Below are 27173 nucleotides of genomic sequence, written 5' to 3'. Positions count from 1 at the left end.
GGTGGCTCCTTGGGGAAGCAAAAAGTTCTTTCTGGTAGAACTCTGCAAGAGCCACAGAATATTTTCTTTAGGAAAAATACTGATGCAGTTACATTTAAATAAAGCGGCTTGATGAAGATCTACTTTACTTAAAAGATTACTTTATGAAATAATCTGCCACAAGACTTCTTTAAATAGCAAAATCCTCCAGCAAAGGCATTAATTCACTTGCAGTTAAATATTTACTTGCACTAAGCCTTGACACAGTCTCCTCCCTTTCCATCAACTTGCTTGTACTAATTTTTTGGTCTCTAAGTTTCAAAGTCACCAGGCAAGGTTTCCTGTTCTTCTCTTTACAGCACTTATCACTACTGTAATTAATTTTTAAAGTAATTCTTTAACGTCTGTCTCCTGGAAAGATTGCAAGCTTCACAAAGAAGGGCAGAGGCTGCATATGTTGTTCATGGCAATACAGAGCCCAGCAGCATATTTAAGCCTGAGGGAACAGTCCAATAAACACCTGTGACATCTATGTAAGATCTCTGCTGTTAAAAGAACACAAGCTTGGTTAAGAAACAAGAAACCTTTGTACATACATTCTGGACTAAACTCCAGGAACTCAATTCACAGATCAGAGTACCATTCCTCACAGATTCCAATAACTGGCTTATAAGTAAACAGGGATAAGAAGAATTTGAAACTATTTGGCAGAAATCTTTAACTTTCCATTTCCTACATCCTGTATCTCTGCATTTCCATTCCCTTTCCAATGTGAAAGATAAATGGTGCAGGAAAACAAAACAGGCGACACATGAAATAAATTCTGTATCACTCTCTAATAGGAGGATTATTATTAGAGAAAATGCTTCTATGTCTGCCAGCATACAAAATGGAGATCTGGAATGCTGCTTGCCGTCAGGCAATCCTAAAAAATGTCAACAATTCAGCACTACAGGAAATAAGGCCTTGGAAGTACGTACAGAGTGACCAAAAATGTACTGTTTTAAGGATAGTCACATATTGTAAGGAGGACATTAAATGGAAAAACTGAGATAGCAATTTTAAGAGCAAGCACTTTTTCATTTTACAGCAGTGCAGGGAGAGGGAGGAGGAGGAAAATGCGACAGAGATGCAAGACAGAGGGCTTGTATTCACTAATAAATACTGCAGCCGACAATAGTAGGATACCAAAAGTGAGAGGAGAGCAATCAGTTGGTAATCAAAGTGGAGAAAGGAGGAAAAAACTAAAGACACTTCTAGCAGCAGTATCCATGAAGTAGAAACTGGGCAAAATGCTTGGAAAGCTCAAAGTACACCTCTGACAACTTTTGATAGTGAAGGAAAAACCAGCAGTAGCACAGAAAAGCAGGGCTAAAAGATGTACAGACAGACCATCAGGAAGAAGATATAAGCCTTTAGAGCAGGAGGTACAGGAAGCAGCCACAACTGACTGAAGCTGATCATCTGGTGCACTGTTTTTAACCGATTCCTCTCTTTGCATCAACCTTCCTAGCATTTTTAAACAGCTCTCTCTGCATTTGTGTGGATTTTTTTTCCACATTAGCACTACCATATGTATTTATTATTAATATCACCCAGAAGAGACTCAAATCTTTCAATCTGCTGCACTGCTAAGTGTTGGCTGAGTGAGAGTAGCAGAATAGGTTTAATGGCTCCAAATTATCTCTCCCTCTTTTCCAAACCAGGGATTTTGGTCAGCTAAAAGGCACAAAGCTTCTTCTAGAGCCTAGTCCTTTTGTATGCCATAAGACTGATACTAGAGGTTACCCTCCCCTCTGCTGTGACCTCTCCATTTCATTTTTCTACCTTTGATTTTTCAAAATCTACCTTAGGGTTGGCAACCTTGCTTTAGTTACTAAAGTCGAGTTCAGTGATCTTCAAACTGTGTTCCAAGAGGGGAGGCTGAGTGGGTAGGATGGGTGCTCCCAAATGCAACTCCACCATGGCATGCTGCTTTATATGTGTGGGGTTTCTGGTAAGAATTCACAAAGAAAAATTGTTCCACTTTCTTATGGAGTCAGTACTTACTGCAAGATATACTTTAAACCACACAGGTTTGGTATGCTTTTAAAACTGGGTCTGTTAATGGGCAAAAGGTTAAGTTTTTAATATCTTTCCTCCTGTCCCCCTCCCCCCTCATTTGATAGACCCTAAAACAGGTGTTTAAGAGTCAACCGAAAACACATCCTTACACCATTTAGCCTTTGAGAATTTCTACAATTATATATTTCCATGTGTTGATGCTTAAACATGATCAAGTTGGGCACAGATCAAAACTTGGGTGTGTGAGTGGCGGGGGTGGGGTGAACTGGCACACCTGTTAAGGTCGTTTTAAGAGGAACAGGATTGACAGGCGAAGCAAAAGGTGTGTGGAACTAAGATGAAACCTTTTCCCTTACAGAAACCGAAAGACTCAACAGCACATTTTCTAACGGGAAGGGCTCCTCAGCCAGAGAAAGGCCTCCACGTCCTTCACCCTCATGAGCCAAGCCTCATCCCAGCTTTGGGTACATCTTTGAGTCCCTGCTTTCAGTGGAGGAGTTGGCTTCCTATAGACAAGCAGATTAGGGGTCGCCTCTTTCTCTCTTCAGAATAATAAAGGGCTAACCGAGACAGCAGAATTAGGAACTGCAGCAACGGCGACAGGGATACAGAAAAAGGGTAGATTCCGTGCCGTCCTGCGGCCCCCAGGCCTGTCAGCTCATCACCCACCCGTCCACCCCCATTTTTCGGTCTAAACTTACCAGGTGGGAGACGGCCCTGGGCAGGGAGTAAGTTACTGCGCTGGGTCGAGTCGAGTTCCGCTGAGCTTCTTACAGACGCTGCGGGAAAGAGGCTGAAACCCAGTAGCCGCCGCCGCCACCGCCTCTGTTACCAGGGGGTCTCGCCTCCATCGCTGGCTGCGAGAACTCTGAGGGCACGTGACCGGAAGTACCAAGGCGGGCCTGTGGAGCACGTGACCCCAGAGCGCGGCCGCCATGACACCTTCCGCTAGTTCCCTCCCTCCTCCGCCGGTGCCCGCCTGTTTCATTTCCTCTTGCCGGCTTTAGGCGGTGAAAGGTCCCAGGAACTTGGCTGTCTCACCCCTTTGGCCTAGAGCTCCTCCGGTCCCGTTCGGCGCTGCGTCTTCGGCCGGCAGCGGGCAGGCCGCAGAGAGCGTAATCGCGACCGCGGCCGGAGGGGGAGGGACCACGCGCAAGCAGGGCGTAACCCGTCACGTGACGAGGAAGTACCGTTAACAGCTTTGTCCCGGCGTCCCCGGCGCTCCAGGATGACGTAAGCCGGGGAGGAGAGGAGTAGGAGGGAAGACTGAAGCTCCGGTGCGGCTCTTACCGCGCGGTGAGTGTGCGGGCGCCTAACCCGGAGAGAGGCTGTGACCCACAGAAAGTTGGGGGCTGCCGGCCTAGAGGTGGTGGAGAGGGGCTGAGACCTACAGGCTGTGAGCCTGGCTTTGAAAATTTGATTACCGCGACTTCTTTCGAGAGATCTGAATGTAGTATTAAAGTTAACTGCTGTTCAGTTAGGAGTTCGCTAGTCAGGGAGCTTGCGGTCAGATGTCTGCAATGATGCGTGCAAAGCATGTTGAGTGCATGAGTGAGTGAGACGCCATTTCTTGGTCTAAGGTAGAGAGGAGTTCTCTATTGAGTTGTTGTTGTTGAGTCACTCAGTCGTGTCCGACTTTGCGACCCCATGGGCTGCAGCACACCAGGCTTCGCTGCCCTCCATTGTGTCCCAGAGTTAGCTCAAACTCATGTCCATTGAGTCGGTGATGCTATCCAACCTTCTTATCCTCTGTCTCCCCTTCTCCTGTCCTCAGTCTTTCCCAGGATCAGGGTCTTTTCCAGAGTCGGCTCTTCGCATCAGGTGGCGCTTCAGCTTCAGCATCAGTCCTTCCAATGAATATTCAGGGTTGATTTCCTTTAGGATTGACTGGTTTGATCTGGCTGTCCAATGGACTCTCAAGAGTGTTTTCCAGCACCAGAGTTCGGAAGGCATCAATTCTTTGGCATTCAGTTTTCTTTATAGAAAGATTCCATTATGAGGGAATCCCCAACTTCCCCTTGAGATAATATCTTTAATTTTTCTTCGTTTTTTCTCTCTCTTGCCTCTTCCTTCCACGCACCTAGTGGGGAAAAGAGAACGCTGTGATTTGCGTTGGGTGTTCGTACAGCAAACACTGGTTCAGTAAAATGAGTACTAGGCCAAGAGAAAAACCTTTTTTTAATCCACTGCTCTTTTATGTTGCCATCAAGCAATAGGGGAAATGGAAAGGTAATTAGATTTGGAATCAAGATTAGTGGATTTTAGTCTCACCTCTGCTTCTGAGCTCTGTGACCTTTGGTAAACTAACTCTTCAAAAGGTTTTTTCATTGACTTTGGTAAGCATTTATGGCCACCCACTGTTTGCTTAGTGTTTTGCTAGGATAACTGTGACATAAGTAATAGTTAAACTCAGTTTTGCGGAGAGATGTGTTTTTTCTGTGGAGGAAGATTCCAGAAACAGCATATATTAAACCATGGAGGCACAGAAAGTTTATAGAATGAAAGATTTGTACAGAGATTCTTGTTGTTAAATATTTACTTAAAAGTCTTGAATGCGTATATGTGCATGACTAAATCATTTTGCTGTACACTTGAAACTAACACAGCACTGTAATTTAACTATATGTACCTCAATAAAAAATCTTGTTCAGAAAAATTTCAAACACAAAGATAGGATAGTATAATGAATCCTCATGTATCCCTAACCAAACTTTAACAAGTATGAACATTCTATGTTCTTGTTTGAACAGCTTACAAATTTCTGGGTACTTTTTATGTTCATTGTTGAATTTGATTAATAGCAGCTTTCAATTTGAGCTCGATTCTACTGTATCTAGGTACTGGCTGATGTTGTTTACTTGCTAAGTTGTCTCCAGCTCTTTTGCGACTCCATGGATTACAGCTTGCCAAGTGCCTCTATTCATGGGATCTCCCAGGCAAGAATATTGGAGTGTGGCATTGAAACATGTATATTATCATATGTGAAACGAATCGCCAGTTCAGGGTCGATGCATGTTACAGGATGCTTGGGGCTGGTATGCAGGGATGACTCAGAGGGAGGATAAGGGGAGGAGGGAGGTGGAAGGGGGGTTCAGGAGGGGGAACTCATGTACACCTGGGGCGGATTCATGTCAATGTATGGCAAAACCAACCAATATAATATTGTAAAATAATTAGCCTCCAATTAAAAAAAAAAGAATATTGGAGTGGATTGTCGTTTCCTTCTCCAGGAGATCTTCCCAACCCAAGGATTGAATCCGTGTCTCCTGCGTTGGCAGGTGTATTCTTTACCACTAAGTCACCAGGGAAACCCAGGTACTAGCTAGGAAGATTACATTAATTTTGTTTGAAAATTTCTTTGGGTGTTAGTTCAGTTCAGTCACTCAGTCGTGTCCGACTCTGTGACCCATGAATCACAGCACGCCAGGCCTCCCTGTCCATCACCAACTCCCGGAGTTCACTCAAACTCATGTCCATCGAGTCGGTGATGCCATCCAGCCATCTCATTCTCTGTCGTCCCCGTCTCCTCCTACCCCCAATCCCTCCCAGCATCAGACTCTTTTCCAGTGAGTCAACTCGTCGCATGAGGTGGCCACAGTATTGGAGTTTCAGCTTTAGCATCAGTCCTTCCAATGAACACCCAGGATTGATCTCCTTTAGAATGGACTGGTTGGATCTCCTTGCAGTCCAAGGGACTCTCAAGAGTCTTCTCCAGCACCACAGTTCAAAAGAGTTAGCTTCTTGCTTTGTTGAATCAGAAGTGTGACATGGCTACTTTAAAAACATACCTGAAGAAAAAAAAAAAAAACTGCCTCTGGTACTGTTTTATAATGTAATATAGAAACTTAGTGTCCAGGTCAAGGAAGTTAGTGTTTCTCCTCTGTTCTGGTTATTAAGCTACTGAAGAGTTTTATGTTCAGTTCTGGACAGGACATGTTCAGGCAAACTAAAGGTCCTGTGTGGAAGGCTTATCAGAACTGAGAGGAATTTGGAAATTGTCAGGTCAGAATGATTGAAGAACTGGTGTTAAATTTTTAGAAGACCTCATGACATTTTTCAAATACTGAAGGACTGTTTTGTAAGGAGTAAACATTTCCTTGGGCTTCCCATTGTGGTAGAGAACCCACCTATCAATGCAGGAAACACAGGTTTGATCCCTGGGTAAGGAAGATCCCCTGGAGGAGGGCATGCAACACACTCCAGTACTCTTGCCTGGAGAATCTTGCCAGGCTACAGTACATAGGGTTGCAATGAGTCAGTCACGACTGAAGCGACTTAGCACGCATGCTGACATTTTCTTAAACTGTAGAAGCCACAGTTGGGAATAAAAGCTCCAAGTCATCAGGTTTCAACCTAGTAGTAAGAAAGTACCTTATAATGGTGTGAGCTGTGGAGGAGTGGACTGTGTAGCTTCATGAGAGGGAGCACTTCCTTTCCCTTCTTGAAAATGTTCAGGGATCCAGAACATTAATTCAGATTAATTTTTGAATTACGTGGATGTGTGCACCAAGTTATCTATGAGTTTTCCACTTTGAGAATTATGAGAAGTAGAACTTATGCTGGACCTGAAAGCCTGGGAAGATTTTGGTAAGTAGGTCTGGGAGGTAAGGAGTCTATTCAGAGATAGTAAGCACAGGGGAAGGTAGAAATTTGGAATGGGTGTAACACTATCACTGGGCTTCCCTGATAGCTCAAGATGGTAAAGAATCTGTTTGCAATGCAGGAGACTGAGTTTGATCCCTGGGTTAGGAAGATCCCATGGAGAAGGGAACAGCTACTCACTCCAGTATTTTGACCTGGAAAATGCCATGGACAGAGGAGCCTGGTGGGCTACAGTTTATGGGGTCTCAAAGAGTCAGACACAACTGAGCGACTTTCACTTTCGCTAACACCCAGCAACTTCTCTTGAGAACTGACATTGTATATGCTGTTCCCTTTTTGTTCTCATCTCCATTAAGTCTTTTTCAGAGAAATAGAAACTAGGTTTTTTACCCAATTAGGTCATAATTTCCAGGTCATTCTCTTCACTGAGATCAATGCCAAATGGTCTATCCATATCAGAGTTTAAGTTTGCAAGTGGAAGAGATAGCCACTGTGGTCTTGATGTCATTTCTTTCTATCTTCCTTAGGATCTTAGACAGTGATTCATCTTCTTTTTCTTGTATCTTCAGTCCCTAGCATTCTAAATTCTGTTCGTTTACTACCTACATGTCTGTTTGAGTCTCCCCTGCTCATAAGGTCAAGAGAGGTTTTCTCCTTCTCTGCAAGATGTCTTGAGTAACTAAAAGGCCTTATCTTTAGTTTCTCACTTCTAACCCCTTTTCTCAAGTCCTTGGTTTCTAGTGTCTGCCCATAGCACTTCACAGGAATTATGTTGTCTACGAGTACTAAATCCTTCAGTGCCTCTCTGTTGCTTGCTGCTACGTCACGTCAGTCGTGTCCGACTCTGTGCGACCCCATAGAGGGCAGCCCACCAGGCTCCTCTATCCCTGGGATTCTCCAGGCAAGAACACTGGAGTGGGTTGCCATTTCCTTCTCCAATTTTCTGTTGCTTACCAGATTATGATTTGTTCAGGTTCCTTGGTTTGAGATTCATAGTGCTTTGTAACTTGTACCTGAATTAATGTCCAGTTTTATTTTTTTATTCCATTGCTTGTATCCTGTGTTTCAACCAAAGACTGAACTTATATTCTCCAAGTATATCCTCTGACTTGCCAGTGCAGGAGACTTGGATTCGATCCCTGAGTTGGGAAGATCCCCTGGAGAAGGAAATGGCGACACATTCCAGTATTGCTTGGGAAATCCCATGGACAGAGGAACCTGGTGGGTTACAGTCCATGGGGTTGCAAAAGAGTTGGACACCACTTAGTGACTAAACAACAACAACAGTAAATACTTGGCTTATTGCTGCCTTGTTCCCCTTTCCCTTTTCCTCAGCTCTAGGACTACTTCCCTTAGAAAGTTTTCTGTGGTTACTTTTAACTCAGTGTGATCCCTCTGTCCTCTGTGTTCCAGCGTATTACTTTGCTTATGTTTCCCTTATGAGGTGTGTGTGTGTGTGTGTGAGATTTGTCTTTCCTCCCTAGTTGATTATAAAATGACTGCTTTCTGGAATTATTTTGTCTTGTTAGCCGCACTGTGCCTCATATTTTACTAGAAGCTGTTGATTTGGAAAAAAAACACACAAGAATTAATTATGAGTTTAAATTTTGCTCAGGGGCTTGCCAAGGACTTTAGCCTGGGTGATAGCCACTCGGTTAGCTCTGAGGAAGCTGCTCTGAAGAGGTCGGAGAGAAGGCAGTTTACATATGAATTTTAGCTAGGAAATAAGTGCAGGCAAGCCTGTATCTTGGTAGATTACTGCTAATCACAAAGAACAGATTTTAGTGCTTTTCTGTGTATGGGGAGGTATAAAAATCTGAGGTGATTAAAATCCTTCCTGAGATATACATCTAACTGTTTGAGGGGCCTGTTGTCTGGAGCAGCGGGCCTCATCCTGTTGGCTTAATTTCCTCTCAGAGTGCCCTGGTGGTCAGCAACTGCAGCAGGTTAACACTTAACCCTTGTAGAACTGGATGGTGAGCAGAGCTGTTTGTCTGGTGATCCTGATTTTTCTGTGTCTGTAAATGGGTGAAAGAATGAGAGATTTCTAAATAATACTTTGAGTATAGGAGAACTGCTAAAGATTTTTTTTTTTCCAGAACACCATTCTTGCACAGATCAAGCTGTATTAAAAACAGCATATAATAGCAGAAAATAAAACTATGTTATGTGTATGCAGTAAAAAGTATTATAATTTTCTATATGTGTTTTGCCCCTGGAAAGTATGCTCCATGAATGTTAGGACTTGTTTTGTCCTCTGTTGTATCTCTGAGACCTAAAAGGATGTCTGGCATGTAGTTGGTGCTAAGTACATAAATGTTGAATAAATGAGTGAGTGAATATATGTGTTTTTTGGGAAAAAAAACAAAAACAAAACCACAAGGTATAAATAATTAAAAACAAGTATAAACAATTATTTCTGAATTTTTCTGTGGTATTTGCTTTTTATTCTCCACTGGGTAGGTAACAAAAGATTGAGGAAAAGTTAAAATTAATGGGTAGAATTTTCTTAAATTCGATTTCTTTTTTCTGGAAACTCGTATAATTTCACAGAAACATACACTTGAGTGTTGTTGAGCAGGTAAGAATGCTTGTGTTAGTTTACAGAGTCTTCACTGGGTAGTTGGCATTTGCTCCCTTGTAGTCTTTTGTTTAGTCACTAAGTTGTGTCTGACTTTTGCGATCCCAGGGATGTGAATTCTTACTCCTATTTTTTCCTATCAGGTCTGATACTGAAACTCTCGTTCCCCTTGGTGTGCTAATTCTCGGCATCCGACTTCTCACTTACAGGCTGGAGGAAGCCATCCAGAGGCCCTTTCCTGTAAACACTGTTGAATTGTGGGCTCATAACCATTGAATGTAGTGAGAGACTTGAAGACAGATGATTTACAGCTCAAAGAATTGCAGCCGGAGTTTCTCTTTTACCACAGAGGAGCTTGACAAAATTTCCCCTTATATTCTGTTAGATAAATAGAGTAGGATAGGATTATGGAGAACCTTGAGGATCTGGATTTCTTTCTCTGGGAGTTTTAGAGTCAGGGAATGATACAGCACATATAATGTTATTTGTACATGTTTTCTTTCCACCTAGATGCCAGGCACCTCCAGAGTAGGGAATCCTTTCTCATGTTGCCTTGTTTTCTCCACTTGTTCCTGAGTCCAGGCTTGCTCTGCTCACCGCATGACAGGCCAGTAAATCGGAGACAGAAGTGTTGAGGCAAAGAATAACTTCATTTGGGAAGGCGGCTGTCCGAGACAATGGCAGACTCGAGTCTCAAAATAACCGTCTTATTGGGGCCTGGATACCAGATTGTTTCATAGGGGTGGGGAGGAAGGTGAGGAAGTAAAGTAAAAAGGCTATTAATCTTGCAAATATCTCCTGGAATGGCCAACGTCAGGGAGGGGGCTGTTAATTTCTCCCTTCCTGTAGCCATCCACAGGTGGAAGAGGGTCCTGATCAAAGGCATTTTGGTTTAAGATTCAGGCAGAGGGGCAGGGTTCCTTGAGGCAGGCCATTATGTATGGATTGCAACAGCATTGGGGAGCAAAGGTTAAAAGGAGCCGATCCAAGGTGGGGTCAGATTTTATTCTTCGCTGTAACACCTGTTCATTTAATGCTTGCTGAAAGAGTGGTGAGCTGCTTAAATTATATTTCTGCAGGTTTTATTCGGGATCACTGTGCCTGTCTCTCAACGTAGCTTCGTCTGTCGGGGTAAATGACTTTTGTGCCAGTGATACCAGAGTCCTACAGCCATGTTCTTGCAGAATTTGAGTCTCTGGATCCATTACTTTCAGCCCTGAGGCTGGACTCCACTCGTCTAAAGGTGATTTTCTTGATCCTTATATCAGTTTTATTTTCATATTCATATTTTGGTGTGTTCTCTGTTACGTGTGTGCACCCCTCCTAACATTTTTTATGTTTTATAGACTCCTGGGTGTTCTTACCTGTGCTGTAATACTTTGCATAGAAGTAGTATTTTCTTAGCACTTTTCTTGATTTATCTTTCAAGCAGTTGATTGAATTCTTCTTTCCCGTCCTTAGAAATCGTGATATTGATTACTGAATCCATCCCCTCCCCCAAATCTTACTGCCTTCTCTCAGAAAGTAACGTATTTGATTGAAAATAACATAGTTCAAATGAGTATACCTCATTGCCTTTTGAACAATAAGAACCATTGCAGTTCTGTGAAGTTCATTTCAAAACAAGGAATTTGATTTACCCCCTCTGTTTTAGGGAACAGAGCTAAAAATTAGCATTACAAAATTAGCCAAAAATTAGTTCTGTGGGAAGGAGTATGTGCTTCTCTCAAACTCTGAGTTCAATTGATAAACTCAGGAATGACATGGTGAAGAACAGTCTCATAACCAGTTCCTCACCCCAGAGCACCCTTCTAGCCTCTGAGCAGAGGAACAGGGAGTAATAGGGAAAGTAATACGAGCAACAATTAAGAGGGTTGATAGCTGACATTTTTTCAGCTGCAAGTTACAGAAAGTCTTCTCAGTAGTGGTCAAGCAGTAAAGGTGTTTGGTTGGAGGTCGTTGTTTCTGGGTTTAGTGTGGTGGCCACTGATATTCCGTAGGACCCAGGCTCTTCATCTTCCTGTTCTGCTAGCTTCTGTATATTGACTCTTGGTCACATTTGCAAGATCAGCGGGCTGGCTTCAAGTCTTGATTATCACCAGTAGCAGCTCAAGTGAGATGGAGGTGCCTGGACAAATCCTTTTTTCCCCTTCAGATTCCACCATTTATCTGAGAGGGCAGAGTTTTCCAGGAAGCCCCCGTAGGGCTTAGTCTCATTAGCTGGACTTGAGTTCCAGGGCTCCCCCTAGCTGCAAAAGAAACTGGGTAAGTAAAGATTTGGATTTTCCAGCTTCTATAGTACAAAGAAACAAGGTCGAAGTGAATTGGGAATATGTTTGTTTGCCAATCAGTAATTTTTACCATAGTGTATTGGGCATAGCATGGCCACTGCTTTTCTGATGGATAAGGAGCGGAACGTGTAGGGAGATGTAATAGTACAGCGACTTGTATTTGTGTTGTCTGCAGTCTCACTTGCTCTCAGAGCTGTGGCTTTTCTGTGCTCATCATACAGACTAGAAAGGATTTACCTGAACAGATGGTTAAAGTGGTTGCTTTATCCCCTGGGTACTTGATCTTCCATCATTGTGGTCAGCACTGGAGTGACCTAGCTGAATTGCCCAGAAGATGAATAGGCTAGTAACTGGCTTCTGCCAAGGGGAAAATTACTCATTTATACAATTGAGCCTATTCAGCCATTTTGAAATTCAGTTAAAAAGCTAAAACCGAAATGTCCTTTCTTCCGTATCTTCCACTCTTCTAGAATAAGACCTTGCATCCCGTTGTGTGGTATCTAACTGGGCCGTGGGTAGGGTGGTGGGAGGAACCTGACACAGATTCTCAGTCTCTTATTTCCAGTAGGTAGTTGAGTTTGCTAAGTGACTGAGAGTCTCTCACTTGTCTGTTTCCATGTTTCTAGTGCACGAGCATAGCCGTGTCTCGAAAATGGCTGGCTTTGGGCAGTTCAGGAGGAGGACTCAACCTCATTCAGAAAGAAGGCTGGAAGCACAGGCTTTTTCTTTCTCACCGGGTAAGATTAAGGGTTGCCCTGTCATGTACCATCTGGAGTATCTGTCAGTGAATGTGATTTCTCCATTGTAAATAGCATTTGGAATAAAAGAAGAAGGTAAAACTTGAGATTGAGTAGTAAATTACCGTTTTTGAGGAGCTGCCTGATATTTTTCCCTCTGTGCTCTAGGAAGGTGCAATTTCTCAGATCGCCTGCTGTTTACATGATGATGATTATGTTGCTGTGGCTACCAGGTAAGAAACTGTTTTGAAACTATCTGATTTTTCCCAAATGCATCTGAAATCGAAAAATTGGTTGTGTGTTTATTAGGGTTACCAACCGTCCTGGTGTGCCTGGGCCTCACCCTTTTTTAGCACTGAAAGTCCTGTGACCTGGGAAACCATTTAGACCCAAGCAAACCAAGATGGGCAGTTGGTCACCATAGGATTTGTGGAAAGCACTAATATGAGGCAACATTTCTGAGACCTCAAAATAGAAAGGTAACACAATTTAGAACCTCAAAGTTCTCTGTTGTATTGGATTGGTGGACTAAAGCAAAGAGATTAATATCTTGGCTTTCTACTTCCTCTTTTCTGAAGAATAAGAATATGCTTATATATTTAATATAGTTGATACTGTGATGCAGCGAAATTGTACCTTTTTCACCACTGCCAAAAATTTGCTTCTATGTTTCCATGCTTGCAGTCAAGGTCTTGTAGTTGTTTGGGAGTTAAATCAAGAGCGTCGTGGGAAACCAGAACGAATTTATGTGTCTTCGGAACACAAAGGCCGAAAAGTTACAGCTCTCTGTTGGGATACAGCTATTCTTAGAGTATTTGTAGGTGATCATTTGGGGAAAGTTTCTGCCATCAAACTCAACACTTCTAAGCAAGCAAAGGTGAGAACCAGTTCAGTGCTTTGCGTAAGTGGGTGAATGTATAAGGTGTTGTCTTACAGAATTTCAATTAAAGAACGCAGTTTGATCTGTATGTCTTGGCACGGTTATCTAGAGCCCAGACTATTAATTTTGAGAAAACTTGTTTGCATGTAGTATGTATGGTACCCTGGTATATCTTGGTCGTGTTGCAGAATGGCCTGTGAGCTAACTTTCATAATTTGCGCGTTGTCTATCATATTACTCCATAATTCACTTGGATGGCCCACTTAAATAAAGCGTTCTTTAATGGTTGGCTGTCAAGGAAGAACAGATGCCTGTTTATTAGTTATGTGAATAAAATGGCAGACATGGAGGAATGGTACCAGTTGCCCAGACTCCTATTCTCCTGGTCCCCATTTTGAAGAAATTCTTGAGTACAGGTATACTTTCTTTCAGGATAGATGTAACTTGTAAATGGAATCTTAAAGGCACCCCCTGGATTGGGCTTAGCAATGTGGGTCCTGAGGCTTCCTGGAATGCTCCAGTTTGTCATTAAGACAGTGGACCTGGTTTTCACTGTCCTCCTTTTCCAAAGCTGTTACATCAGAAGTGGGGAACATTGGCTTATTTCCTTGGAGGATTGTAGCAGATTAGAAGAGATCTAAATACCATTGCCTAATTATTTTTTTAGTTAACACATCAGAGTATTCTTGATGTATTAATGAAATATTCATGATGACCCATCACAGTTACCACTTGATTCATAACATATTTTTCATCCAAAATACATTTGGGATTCTTAGTCCTAGTCTGTCCTTTTTTCCAAGTGGAGAAGTTCTGTCTACAGGTGAACAATTCTCTCACATATTCCAAAACTTATTTTGTCTTTTTCATTCCAACTTCTAAGAATAGATAATCACAAACAGAGCCTTAAGAATTCTCTGCAGTTATGTAGATCCATTCGTTTCACAGAATGAATGGCTGAAACTGATAGTCTAACAGGCAAATTAATTTCGGTCCGTTTAAAATTTTTGTTTTGCTATCTAAGCGGTTTTCATTTAAAAGGTAAAGAGAGGAGGATTATGTGTATACATAAAGATACATTTTATTTTCTTGTCACATCCCCTTTAGGCAGCTGCTGCCTTTGTGATGTTTCCTGTTCAGACAATAACGACAGTTGATTCCTGTGTTGTCCAGTTAGATTATTTGGATGGAAGACTGCTTGTATCTTCGCTTACTCGATCCTTCTTGTGTGACACTGAGAGGTATACTTACTAACTGTGAGTCATTGGGAATACAGAATTTCAGGACTGAAAGGGACTTAGAAGTCATCTCGCCCAATTTCTTCAATTCAGTTATGCAAATATTAATAAGGAACCAGCTCTGTGCAAATTGATGTTAGAGAGCAGAGAGGATCTAGAGGAGAGTGACCATAGTCCAGTGGGTGAGTAAGGCAAAAACTCAATTCTACCAAGAAGCCTTGTTCTAAGTTCCATGAAGGAAGGCTGAACAAAGGCCTGTTCCTATATGGGGAATCAGGGAGTCTTCTTGGATTGAGCTTGTTGTTGTTGTTGAAATTAGCTGTGTGGTCTTTTTTATTTCTTTTGCTGGAAAAACAAGAGACTTTTTGGGAAAAGTGCCAGGTGGAGAGCAAGGATAATGGAACCCAGGAGAACTGCTCTCCCACATGGCTCAGAGTCTCAGATTTTATGGTGATGTGGAATTTTGCTGTGTATTTAATAGAATTTTACTAAAAGGTAAAATTGGGTGAAGAATAAGAACTTTGTGAAGCTGACAAATATTAAAGAAGTCTCAAGGGTCAATGCAAAGGGCCAGTGAATGGCAAAGGAGTGAATTGGCTGTGAAATACAAGAACAGAACAGGAAATGGCTTGAAATGAATAAATCTTGTGTATCACTGTGCTTAAGTTCCTCAGCCATTCTCACAGCGTAGAAATGTTCACTGCCCCCCCATCCCGTCTTTTCCTTTCCAGTAGCCTTGGCCAGCTACCATATTCCTCCGAACCCACCCCTCTTTTAGAAATTTATTATGGAGAATTTTGAGCACACACACAAAAGAAGAGAGAATTGCTTAATAAACCCCTGTGAGTCCACTAGCCAGCTTCAGTAATTTGATAAGGAGGTTTAGTAGGTGAAGTTTGAAGGCAGAAAGGTAGGAGGGGAGAGGCTGTTCTAGTAGGAAGATGCAGCCTCTTGGGAGCAGTGAGAAAGAATTAGGCATATTCCAAGGTGTGTCCTTGTGGCTTGAGATGGGAGTTGGTGGGGATCCCATTGGTAAGTTTGTACCATACTGAGAGTGACAGCTGTAAATGTCACTCTCAATAAGTACATGGGCTCTCAGATCATTTTAAGGAAGTGTACATGTGGAAAATCAGGGTTTGGAAATTGGTCCTCTTAGGACTGTCCAGGATTGGAAACTTTTGATGTCCTTCTGGGGGCTCTTCTATCTTGTGAGAAGGTGAGGAGAGGTTGCACTTTGATTTCTTGGGATGGGAACGGCTTGTGGAGAGGAGACCAGTCATAGCAGGTTGCACGTGTCTGGGGTCAGAACCTAGGTAGACAGCTGTGGAGCAGGGCTTTGAGACGCAAAGGGTCCGTTTACCCGCAGTTAGTAGGAAGGGGGGTGTACTTGGTTCTGACTTATTTCAGACTGTGGATCAGTGATGAAGTTAGACGTACAGAACTGGACATCATCCAATGTCACCCGGTCACTTTTAGCCTAGACCTAGTGAGTAATAGAGCTTGCCTGACATCATGCAGCTGGAGGAGGCAGACTAGAATCTTTCCATCTTGATTTTGTGCCCTTTCTGTACCTGAGTCACTTCTAGTATATCCTTTGACATTGGACCTTTTGGCCATTAAATCTGCCCTTGAGATTTGGGTAAAATATTAGTTAACCTCACAAATTTCTTTCTGTGATTTTTCCTGTCCAGTTCAGAAATTTGACTGACATTCTGACAAGTGGTCAGAACACTGGACTGAATTAACACCTTACTAGGGTTGTTTTGCCGAGAAGGCAATGGCAAGCCACTCCACTACTCTTGTCTAGAAAATCCCATGGATGGAGGAGCCTGGTAGGCCGCAGTCCGCGGGGTCGCTAAGGGTCGGACACGACTAAGCGACTTCACTTTCACTTTTCACTTTCACACATTGGAGAAGGAAATGGCAACCCACTCCAGTGTTCTTGCCTGGAGAATCCCAGGGACGGGGGAGCCTGGTGGGCTTCCGTCTATGGAGTCGCACAGAGTCGGACACGACTGAAGTGACTTAGCAGCAGCAGGGTTGTTTTGAGAATCTAGTGAAATGGTATAAAGAGCTAAATAAATGGAGGTTTATTTTTATCTCTGTGCAATATAGTTGCTAATTCCCATTTCACAGGATTGTGACTAGAGTTGGTTATGAGGATAGCCAACTGCAAAAATAACATGTTTTAGAAATGCCTTCTTCATGAACTAGAATTCAGTTTGGGGGAACATGGATAGTACAGTATTTAAAAGTTTTTATTTATGTTAAAGTTTTGTTTGTTTCAAGCTATGTTCCTTTCCCAACAAACATTTTTTTTTTTTTTGTTCAAACCAAGGCCCCTGATAACTAACCCAAGTGAGATAACGAGGTTGCTTTTTCTGCTGCTTTCTGTCAGTGTTGTTAATGAGCTTTACTAGAAGAATTATGTATGTGAAAGTGCTTTGAAGTGCATACAGAGCAATAGAGGAAGTTATGGTTTCATTACTTATGTTCCTTATTTGGGAAATAAAATACATTTCTGGATTATTTTAGTTAATCCATAAAACTATTCTTCTAGTAAAGCTGATGTTTTGTTTTATTCATGAAGCAAGTTAAGTGTAGGGTGCGTGCGAGGGTGCTAAGTTGCTTCAGTCGTGTCTGACTCTTTGCGACCCTATGGACTGTAGCCTGCCAAGCTCCTCCGTCCATTGGGATTCTCTAGACAAGAATACTGGAGAGGGTTGCCATGCCCTCCTCTGGGGATCTTCCCTACCAATGGATCAAAATCCCTACCCAGGGATCGAACCAGAGTCTCCCATGTCTCCTACACTGGCAGGTGGGTTCTTTACCACTGGCACCTACTGTTCAAGTAGACACCACTACCACATATAATGTGGTGAATGCTTTGAAAACATGGCGTGGGAAGCCTGAAATTCTGCTTGTAGAAGTAAGAAGACTGTCAGAGGAGGAAGGATGGAGTTAGCTCATGAAAAATTAAGGAGTGTTTGGGAAGAGACATACTCATTCTCACCCTCCATGTTCTCAGGCAGTTTTTATGTGCAGTTCTTCTGTATATCTAGTTTGTGTAATCCTAAGGGAACGGAATGTTCCAAGGTACAGACTTTCAGAAGGACTTAGCGTTTTGAGGAAAGAGTGAGGTGTTTATTGGGTATTTGTGACAGACGAGTGGCCTGGAGACAGGATTGGAGAGTAGATCAGTGGCCTCCCGGGGTAGCTGAAAAGCAAGATGAGCAATCAGTAGGATTTAAGGATGTAGGAAATGGTTTGGTAGCACTCATCTTTTAGTTTTGAAAAAGAGCCTTCGCATTTACTCTGACCCCTCATTCTGTGTACTAAACTGAAATACTAACCTGAAGTGTTTTGCTTCCTATAACAGAAGTAGTTAATGGCAAATGAAAGTTGTAACTCTGTTTTGATGTTTCCATTCTGTTGTTCATTCCAGTAAATTGCTAATATGAAGAAAGGGAGGACTTTGTGGGTGGGGTTATTAGGGCCATGCGGATTTGCAGTGCCAGTGCTTTTGACGTTTCTGTCAGTAAACGTGATTTCTCTTTTTTTTGTGGGGGGTATTAGAGAAAAGTTTTGGAAAATTGGAAATAAGGAAAGAGATGGAGAATATGGAGCTTGTTTCTTCCCGGGAAGGTGTTCTGCAGGCCAGCAGCCCCTACTGTACTGTGCGCGCCCTGGCTCCAGGATGTGGGAGGTGAACTTTGATGGAGAAGTTTTAAGCACACATCAGTTTAAGAAACTCCTCTCCTCACCGCCTCTTCCCGTGATTAATCTAAGGTAATGACTTCTATGTTCAGCAGGAAGTATTTGAGGAACTTACTTGGGGTGGGGGTTGGGTTGAAACCTCTGACGTTCTGTATGCAGCAAAGATTTTTATCATACCTTTTAAGAGTGAAGTAGAATTTTTATTGAAAGATTCAGAGAACCCTAAAAGCCTTTAATCAATTATTTTTTATATGGTTAAAGCAAACTGAGCGAGAGCAAATGCAGTGAGCTGGCTCTTGAATTTGTTTTGTAGGCAGAAATTTTCCTGTGTATCGAAACAGATATTTTTATATTGTGATGAAATGATTAATCATGTTTACTTCCTAGATCAGAACCTCGGTATGATCATACGATTGGATCCTCCCAGTGTTTGTCCTTCCCCAAACTCTTACATCTTAGGTAAGTTTCTCTCTTTGATCCTTAAAAAAAAAAAAAAACTTCATCTGTTTCTTGTTCAGAGGCAGTTAGCTTTTTGTTTTTGTACTAAATCATTTTTAGAAAATCAGGAAACGACTGTGTAAAGTGCTATATATAAGAGGATGAAAAAAAAGCATAGAAATACACTTCCCTTCCTGTTTTGAACGGCCCTAAACCACTTGAACACTTAATAGTTGTTGGGTACATCTGACAATTAGAGCTCAGAGCTATAGGTACACATTCTTTCATAACCTCCCCTCCTTGGTGGGATACAACAAGGAAAGCAAGCCTCAGGCTGAAATCTGCTGCATATGTATGTTTCTCCACAAGCAGCTGCAAAAGTAGTTGTAGAATTTGTTGTTGTAAATGTGAAATTTCAGCTCCCTGTTCTTTAGGTGCTTTGAGTGAAAGATCTGCTCAAGTTGCATCCAGCCAGCCATACTCTTAACATCAGAGTTCAGCTAGCTTTCTAGTTGGGTTAGGTACAAAAAAGTCTACTATTAAGTGGTAGCGCAGAGTGCCACTCAGAGCTGTTAGCTGCTGGGCTTACCAGTTCTTACAGCTTGTTCTACAAGCATAGGAATGCCCAGTGTATGGTTTCCAGTCAGTCTGTATGTCTTGAACTTTTCTTATTTCAGCAATAGGAGATTATTTCTAGTATTCCTTAGGCTAATTAACAAGATCGTTAATGCAGATTCAGGAAACATTCTGTAGAGCTCTTATAGGGTAGTCTGGAGTTTGGCTCCTGATTGAGTTTTTTTCAAAGGCTAACTAACCTCTCTGAATGTAATTAAAAAACCAAAAAACAAAACACTTGAAATGTCAACTAACTGCCCCTAACTAATGTATGTATATGTTGTTGCACTGCCTCCACTGAAATATTTGGAAGTCAATTGTAAAGAGTGTAACTCTTTGATAAATCCATAATTCATCCTGAAAGATACTACAGAACGCTATTTATTTGCCCATAGATGAAGCATATTAAAAACTCTTTCTTTATGGCACTTATCGCAGTTTATAATTACATATTCAAACATATGTATACCTATCTTATTCCTAGACAGTAAGGTCCATGCGGGCTTGGTGTCTGTTTTGTTCACTGTGTTTTTTTCAGTGTTTGGCATAATGCCTGGCACATCATAGACACTTAAACCTTTGTTGACTGTGTGTGATATGTGGGGTATAGGCAAGCCCCTTACCTGAGAGTGTGTTTTTTAATGGTCAGGCTGCAGTCTGCTTGGTTTTCCTTGGCAGTGTTAGTTTTTTGAGTTAAGCTATTTAAAGCTCCCGTTAGAGTTCCTGCCTAGCTAGCAAAGCCCTGCATGATCTGGCTCTGCCTATTTCTCAGCTTAAGTAATAATTAGTGCCACTTGGAAGCCTTTCCTGACTCCTCCAGTGGCTTACATCAGACACTGGCTCCCTTGCACTGTTGTCACTTCTGCTCGTTCCTCCACCACCGTCCTTTCTCACTGTACTGTGCATATCCATCCCAGCAGGGCACATAGAAAGTTCTCAAATAATGACTAAATAAAAAAATCAGTAAGAGGACTTCTTGTTACTTTTTTCCCCCCATTTGTGTCATGATAACTTTCACTGTTGTACCCACTAATCCCACGAGGAAATCCCACAAGGAATCAAATTTGTATACTTAATTTCCTTTTGAGTACACTGAATTCACCTTCCTGTTTTTAACTTAAAAAAAAAAATTTGTTTACTTTTCCTGCTGGGTCTCAGTTGTGGCAGGCAGGCTCTTTGATCTGCATTGCAGGCGCTTTCGTTGCACCATGTGAATTCTTAGTTGTGCATGTGGGATCTGGCTCCCTGACCAGGGATTGAACCTGGGGCCCCTGCATTGGGAGCTGGAGTCTAAGCCTCAGGACCACCAGGGAAATCGCTCCCTTCTTTAACTTTTTAAACAATGTAAGGCTTGTGTCCCTTTCTGTTTATTATAAGGGGATGAAGGCTGTGTAAATTACAAAGTCTCAGCTCTTATGTAAGTCCCCCTCCCCTGCCCCAGCCCATACCTATTTTTACGGCATTTTTCCAAGCTGAGTATGAAGTTCAGTATCAAAAACGTGATCCTGTATCTCTGTATCAAGGATCTTCTGGTCTGATTTTTTTTCCCCTCTGGCTCCTAAAGGCAACCTTCCAATTTTAGTTTTAACTATGGTACTGACGATTTCTTTCTTTTTTGTGACAAAGGTTACTTTTCTGTAGGGACAGTGATCTGATCTTATATTGGCAAAATGTTTAATATTTGTGTGATGACCCAGTTCCTGTTAAATATCACTCTTGGTTTTGTAACCACCTCGTACCTACCATTTGTAGTGCACTTGGAGGCCTAAATTAAATAAAAAGTCCCTGTTCTCAAGATCATAATTTTTGGAGAGATATAGTTTATTTCTAGAAAATGTTTAACAGCAATCAAGAGTTGTGAGCGATGGCTGAGGGCTGTTGGGGAGGATTTCAAAGGGGAGTAAAGCTGCTGCTAATCCTTGAGAGGTGGTTAGGATGAGAACGCTATATATGGAGAACACTCTGACCAGGAGCAAGAAGTAGGGATTACCAGTGGTGTATAAAAAAGCAATAGCAGCCTGGGGAGAGTAAACGAGATATATGAGTAAAGGAGTATAGAAGGAAATGAGCCAAGATGCAGAGTGCCAGAGGACTGGAAAGGGAGGTGGATGAAGAAGCAGTGTCCAGAGTCTAGGAAGGTGAGCTTCAGGAAGGAAGGAACACTATGCAGGGTTGGCCACTGCTTGGGGCTCCATAAGGAAAATGAAGAAGGAGATTATTGGGTCTGGCAGCTAGAAAATCTGTGACCTTTCAAGACTATAGTTAAGTGGAATGTTCAGGATTCCAGATAATGGTGGGTCAGTGAGGGTAGAAGTTGATTCTATGAGGTGTGGAGAAAAAAGTCCAGATTTTGGACCTAGACTCCTTGGGATAAATTTGGACTCTTGTATATACATGTTGAATGGCCTTTGACATATTATTTATCTCTCTGGGCTTCAGTTTTTCTTTTTTACAAAATAGGAATAATGCTTCTATCTTGATGAGTTGCTGCAAGGTTAGATAATACAGGTATAGCCTTTAATAAAAACAAACAAACCAAAAAAACCTCCCAGAGTTGACTGGGAGTTTTCAACCTTTTACTGCCCACATAAAACTAAGGACATCAAAGTATTTCCCTCCCTAAAAGTAGCTCACCAGAGCAGTGAGCAATGGTAAAATGTTTAGTCTTTGTTTGAAATGGGCCCCTGTCAAACCAGATATGGGAGGTTTAGCTATTTTAACAAACATCAGGTAAGACATCAGCCTTTTATTTTTGCAGGAGGTATTTCAGTTCAGTTCAGTTGCTCAGTTGTGTCTGACCTTTGCGACCCCATGAATCACAGCACGCCAGGCCTTCCTGTCCATCACCAACTCCTGGAGTTCACTCAAACTCATGTCCATTGAGTCGGTGATGCTATCGAGCCATCTCATTCTCTGTCGTCCCCGTCTCCTCCCGCCCCCAATCCCTCCCAGCATCAGAGTCTTTTCCAGTGAGTTAGCTCTTTGCATGAGGTGGCCAAAGTATTGGAGTTTCAGCTTTAGCATCAGTCCTTCCATTGAACACCCAGGATTGAGCTCCTTTATAATGGACTGATTGGATCTCCTTGCAAATGTAGTGTATCTGAATTTTCCCCATTTTGGCATCATGTTATGTTCTCTTTCAGTGGGCTCTTGTCACAGACAAAAAAGATGTGATAGGACATGATTAGCTGAATTAGCTATTGGGTTTTCTGTGTATAGGCGGATCTTGCTTTAATAGCTAATGTGAGGGTCTGAACTCAGGGAATTATATCATAAACTTCTGATTCTGAGAAAACTAGAATTCTCTTGACTTCTTCCATGTTTTCTTGCAGTGAGCATTGTGTGCTGACTTGGACAGAAAGAGGAATTTATATTTTCATTCCTCAGAATGTTCAAGTTCTTCTTTGGAGTGAAGTCAAAGGTAATTATGTTTTTTTTTTCTTATGTAATTTTTGATTGCATGCTTGTGAAAGATTTAATTATTGTAGGAGGATTCTTCTGCAGTGTAAGAAGAAGAAAGTAGAAAGAGGTGACATTTCTTTTAAAGATTAACATCATAGGTATATTCCATTATAAGGTACTTCCCAAGTATACATTTGTGAGTTTATAGTTAGTTATTTTAAATAAAATTTTCATTTATTCTTAAGTGTTAGCAACCACTGCTAAGGATTGAATGGGTTAATTTTCCCCTTCTACTTACCCTTAATTTTTATCTCTGTTAAAAATCTTGCTTTAACTTCTGTTTTGTGGCTTAATAATTGAAGTTGACATATTGGTGAATCCCTAAGTTAATAAACACTCTTCGTGTGCAAAAAACAGGGGGGGGAAGGGAGGGGGGAATTTGAAAAGTCCTGTCGGAACAATAGCTGTTTTATGTGGCTGAGGCGAAGACTATCAATCTCTGTATTCTTCCGGTTTAAACCAGAAATGGAGGAAATCTAGCATTTTTAGTATGATTGCCCAGAGATTGTATCTTGACTTACCAGTCATTTTGTACTTTGTAAAAACATAAAAAAGATAAAGGAACCATTATCTCATGGTCTGATCAACGTTGATTTCTTGTGAATAAGTTTCCTGAGGGTCTCCTGTGAAAACTAGTGTTTTAGATTCTTTCATGATGTTCTGCCAAGACAGGTATTTTTTTAGGAACAGTTTGTTGATTTACATATGTGTTAAAGTCTGTTCTTTGACATCAGATTTGTTACTCTCAGAAATGTGGTAGTCTGGTCTCAAAAGTGCCCTCTTTTAAAGTGCCCTTGTTTTTTACAAAAAGCATTTTTAAATATTAGGTTTTAGATCAGACAGGTGTTCCTCTTATTCTTGATCTTTTTAGAATAGTATCTAAAATGTGATTTTCTCATTGAAATGAAAATATAAAAATGGAGATGAAATTTGATCAAACCAAACTGTATAAAATGAATTTATTAAGGTAATTTTGTCCATCACAAAAATGGAAAAGAAATATTTGGTTAGCATCCTGTGTGTTCACCTCTGTGGTTTTTGTAGATATTCAGGACGTGGCTGTTTGCAAGAATGAGCTGTTCTGTCTGCACCTGAATGGGAAGGTCTCACATCTCTCCCTGTTGTCTGTGGAGCGCTGTGTGGAACGTCTGATGAGGAGAGGCCTGTGGAACCTGGCTGCTCGTACTTGCTGTCTTTTCCAAAATTCTGTCATTGCCAGCAGAGTGAGTAGAGAGCTTACATGTTCATCTGGGTTGTTAAGATCATTCTGGCTTGCGGGATTATGCTACACAGTTGCTTGTGTTTATTAGTCTGCAGGGGGCTTCACAGGTGGCTGAGGGGTAAAGAATCCGTCTGCCAATGCAGGAGACGTGAGTTTGACCCCTGGGTTGGGAAGAGCCCCTGGAGGAGGGCATGGCAACCCACTCCAGTATTCTTGCCTGGAAAATCCCATGGACAGAGGAGCCTGGTGGGCTACGGTCCATAGGGTCGCAAAGAGCTGGACACAGCTGAGCAACTGTGAACAGCACATTAGCTTGCAGATTAAGCAGTAATAAATCCCCAAAGGAAGCATGATTTGTAAGTCTGGAGTGGGGAGTGGGGGTGAGAAAAACTGTACGTGTGTGTGTTAGTCACTTAGTCATGTCCTACTCTTTGTGACCCTACGGACTGTAGTTCTCCAGGCTCCTCTGTCCATGGAATTCTCCAGGCAAGAATACTGGAGTGGGTAGTCATTCCCTTCTCCAGGGGATCTTCCCGATCCAGGGATCAAACCGGGGTCTTCCACATTACAGGCAGATTCTTCACTATCTGTGCCACCAGGGAAGCCCCAAAATAAAGTTTACCCACAAATTTATTTTAGTTTCAGGTCTTGTTTTAAGTGAAATTATTGTGTGTGCAGGAGCTCTTAATTCAATGCTTCATTCCTCAGAAAATTCTCATTAACTCTTTTACTAGCTTTTAAAGCCCCTTTAAAGCCCCTTTGAGGTTTTATGTTCTATGTTAGACCTCTGTCAATGTATTGGCAATTTGAATATGGAATTAGTTACAAATGGAAAGCTCTCCTATTGGGTTTCTACTTGTCGTTTTTATTAGGGAAGAAAAACTTTAACTGTAGATAAATTGGAACACTTGAAATCTCAGCTGGACTTAACAACCTATGGTGATCTAATTTCCCAACTGGAAGAGTTGATCTTAAAATTGGAACCTTTGGATTCAGCCTGTAGCAGTAGAAGAAGCTCCATTTCATCACATGTAGGTATTCGCACTTTTCAAAGGTTTTGCTGCACAGTGAGATGTTCTCCGTTAGGTTGTCCTGACTTACTTCCAGGATTCCGAAACTCAGCTTCCTTCTACTGTTTCTACTGGAGGGGAGGCAGCGGGGGTCAAGAGGGGGCTTTCTTTCAGCTCTTGGACAGCTCTCTGAAGCACTTCTTTATGTGTGTCTTAGAGATGCATTTTGTTTTGTCATTGTTTATTACGTCTTGTTTGAAAGTGTACGTTATGTAGCCTCCAGTACAAGTTAAATTGCCCCTAGTATGTGGTTTCAGATGCTTCATGTTAGCTTGATTCTCAGGGCAGCTCAGGATTGTCTCGTTTAATCCTCATTCTCGCTGCCAGGCTTTGTGGAGACCGGCTAGAGAAATGTGGTCGCATGATGCTGCAGGCACGTGAGAGGGACCTGGCTGCCAGGCACCGAGCCCTTGCTCACCGTTTTGTTCTAATAAACCGTAATTGTCATTAATGACTTCTTTTAGTGTTGATATTTTCCGTGAAAGAGCTATATCGTGTTATAAACATTTTAATTTTTCTCTAATTATTTTTAGGAAAGTTTCAGCATCCTGGACTCTGGTATTTATCGTATCATTAATAGTAGAAGAGGCAGTCAGTCAGATGAAGACTCTTGTTCCCTTCACAGCCAAACGCTGTCAGAAGATGAGAGACTTAAAGAGTTCGCCTCACATCAAGAAGAGGACCAACCAGATCATTGCTGTGGCTCCCAGGGAAGTGAAGGTGAGGAAAGGAAAGTGTTTTTATTGATTGCTGATGTGAAGCAGTTATTTTCTTTGGCTTCTTTTTTGCCTCTACAAGATGTTAATAATTATTATTAAGTTGATAGAGTTTCCATCCAGACTTACTGATCTCTTCACCATTAGAGGGATGGGTTTATGTTTAGTTGGAATTTTCCCCTCTCATGTTTAAGCAAATTTGGTAAAGTTTCTAATTTTGATCTTGTATTAAATTGCGGGAAAGGTTAAGAGAGGAAGTCATTAACCACAAGAGTGGAACAATTTTATCCTGACTAACCGAATTATTTTTCATTAGGAATGAAAAATTACTACAGTTTTGGGGGTCATTGCCTTCACTTTTCGATGTTCAAGTATTCCTGTGGCCGCACTCTTGAGAAGAGATTAATAGAGACTCTAAACTTCCTTTATGACTATGGGGATTCAGGGTTAGTAGGAAAAACTAAGGTACCTGTCTAAGTGTTTTATTTGTGGACCATCTTGGGCATCTTGTAAACCTGTGTTCCACGCATTTGTATTTGGGTCAGTTGTGATTTTGGTATTGACTCTTTTATTTCCTTTGGTTTATTCATTTCAGAATTTCTTTAAAGGTTAAAAAACTCTTCATGTGATTAGATTTTGTTTCTTTTCCCTGATTCCATTCATCCAGACAACGCTTCTCACGCATCAGTGACGTCTGAGACGGATAAAAGTGAAACCTTTCTCCCCTTCGGCATTCCATTATCATTTCGTTCTCCGTCTCCTCTTGTGTCTCTTCAGGCTGTCAAGGAAAGGTAAACTCATTAGTCTTGTCATTTAATCCCATTTCTGGTTTTACTTCTGTTGTCATATTAGGCATGTCTGTGCTGAGAATAGAAAGACATTTTAAATGACTTAAAAGGAAGTCACTAGGTTATTCCTCATATAGCCTATTGTATGAAGTTGTTTTCTCATTTCAATTTTGGGGAATTTAACTACCCTCAAGATTGTTTGAGTAGCTGGATAATTTGAGTTGTTACAAATGTGTTTCCCACCCTCATCGTCCCCCCCGGACTGAGCAAAAGTTTAAAAATCTGTTTTTCCCCTCATCCCTGATAGGAAAAGTTTCCACATAGCATTAGTCTTTCTTAATCATTTTTCAGTTTGGGCTTATGGTTGGAGATTCCTCAGAAATCTAACTACTCTGTGGGCCTGGGATTGACCATGAAAGAGAAGACTTTGTGCCAGGGCTGCTAATCTGAGTTCTACTGGATACATATTTGCTTTCCAAGAAGGATAAATGTGACAAGTTAGCAGCTGAGTTTCATGAAGAAATTCTATGGCTAGGATGATCACATGCAGAAACATTGCAGGCACAGCTGGAATTAAAGACCTTTTCTTTAGGGCTGAAGCAAAGTAGTAAATGATGTGCATCCTTTTTATATTATAAAATTTATGTGGGCCTTATGTGAAATACGTAGTTTGATTAGGGAGGTTGCAATAAACAGAGTCTTGTTAGTAAGTCCCAGCTCCCTTCAGAGACTAATAGGAACATAGAGAACTCGTGTACTGAAATTTTCATTCT

The 27173-nt window shown here is 41.7% G+C and overlaps 2 protein-coding genes across 6 annotated transcripts in view; one reads left to right on the top strand and one right to left on the bottom strand.

The window, feature by feature from the left end:
* GTF2H1 (general transcription factor IIH subunit 1) overlaps positions 1-2952 on the bottom strand; it is a 29906-nt gene extending 26954 nt beyond the window's left edge. The window contains exon 1 of the mRNA XM_055416004.2: positions 2745-2952. The gene's annotated coding sequence lies outside the window, so the exon portion shown is untranslated. The remainder of the gene's footprint in view (positions 1-2744) is intronic.
* Positions 1-27173, top strand: part of HPS5 (HPS5 biogenesis of lysosomal organelles complex 2 subunit 2) — a 50271-nt gene that overhangs the window by 5643 nt on the left and 17455 nt on the right. For 2 of the 5 annotated variants that reach the window (XM_055415999.2, XM_055415998.2), the window contains exons 1-13: positions 3018-3339; positions 10306-10469; positions 12144-12254; positions 12423-12487; positions 12939-13131; positions 14242-14375; positions 17949-18161; positions 18477-18548; positions 22475-22563; positions 23649-23827; positions 24699-24857; positions 25430-25616; positions 26280-26403. In XM_055415999.2, the coding sequence (XP_055271974.2) occupies positions 10362-10469; positions 12144-12254; positions 12423-12487; positions 12939-13131; positions 14242-14375; positions 17949-18161; positions 18477-18548; positions 22475-22563; positions 23649-23827; positions 24699-24857; positions 25430-25616; positions 26280-26403 (1634 nt within the window). In that variant the 5' untranslated portion in view covers positions 3018-3339; positions 10306-10361. Of the gene's footprint in view, positions 1-3017; positions 3340-7720; positions 7867-10305; positions 10470-12143; positions 12255-12422; positions 12488-12938; positions 13132-14241; positions 14376-17948; positions 18162-18476; positions 18549-22474; positions 22564-23648; positions 23828-24698; positions 24858-25429; positions 25617-26279; positions 26404-27173 lie in introns of those variants that run through there. The other 3 variants (XM_088832330.1, XM_055416001.2, XM_088832331.1) reach the window with 3 other exon arrangements.

The sequence above is a fragment of the Moschus berezovskii genome, chromosome 25 (genome assembly GCF_049115385.1).
Source record: "Moschus berezovskii isolate FMDL1 chromosome 25, NW_MosBer_1.0, whole genome shotgun sequence".
NCBI lineage: Eukaryota > Metazoa > Chordata > Mammalia > Artiodactyla > Moschidae > Moschus > Moschus berezovskii.
The sequence above is the reverse complement of the archived record's forward strand: the minus strand, read 5'-3'. Positions and strand labels throughout refer to the sequence as shown.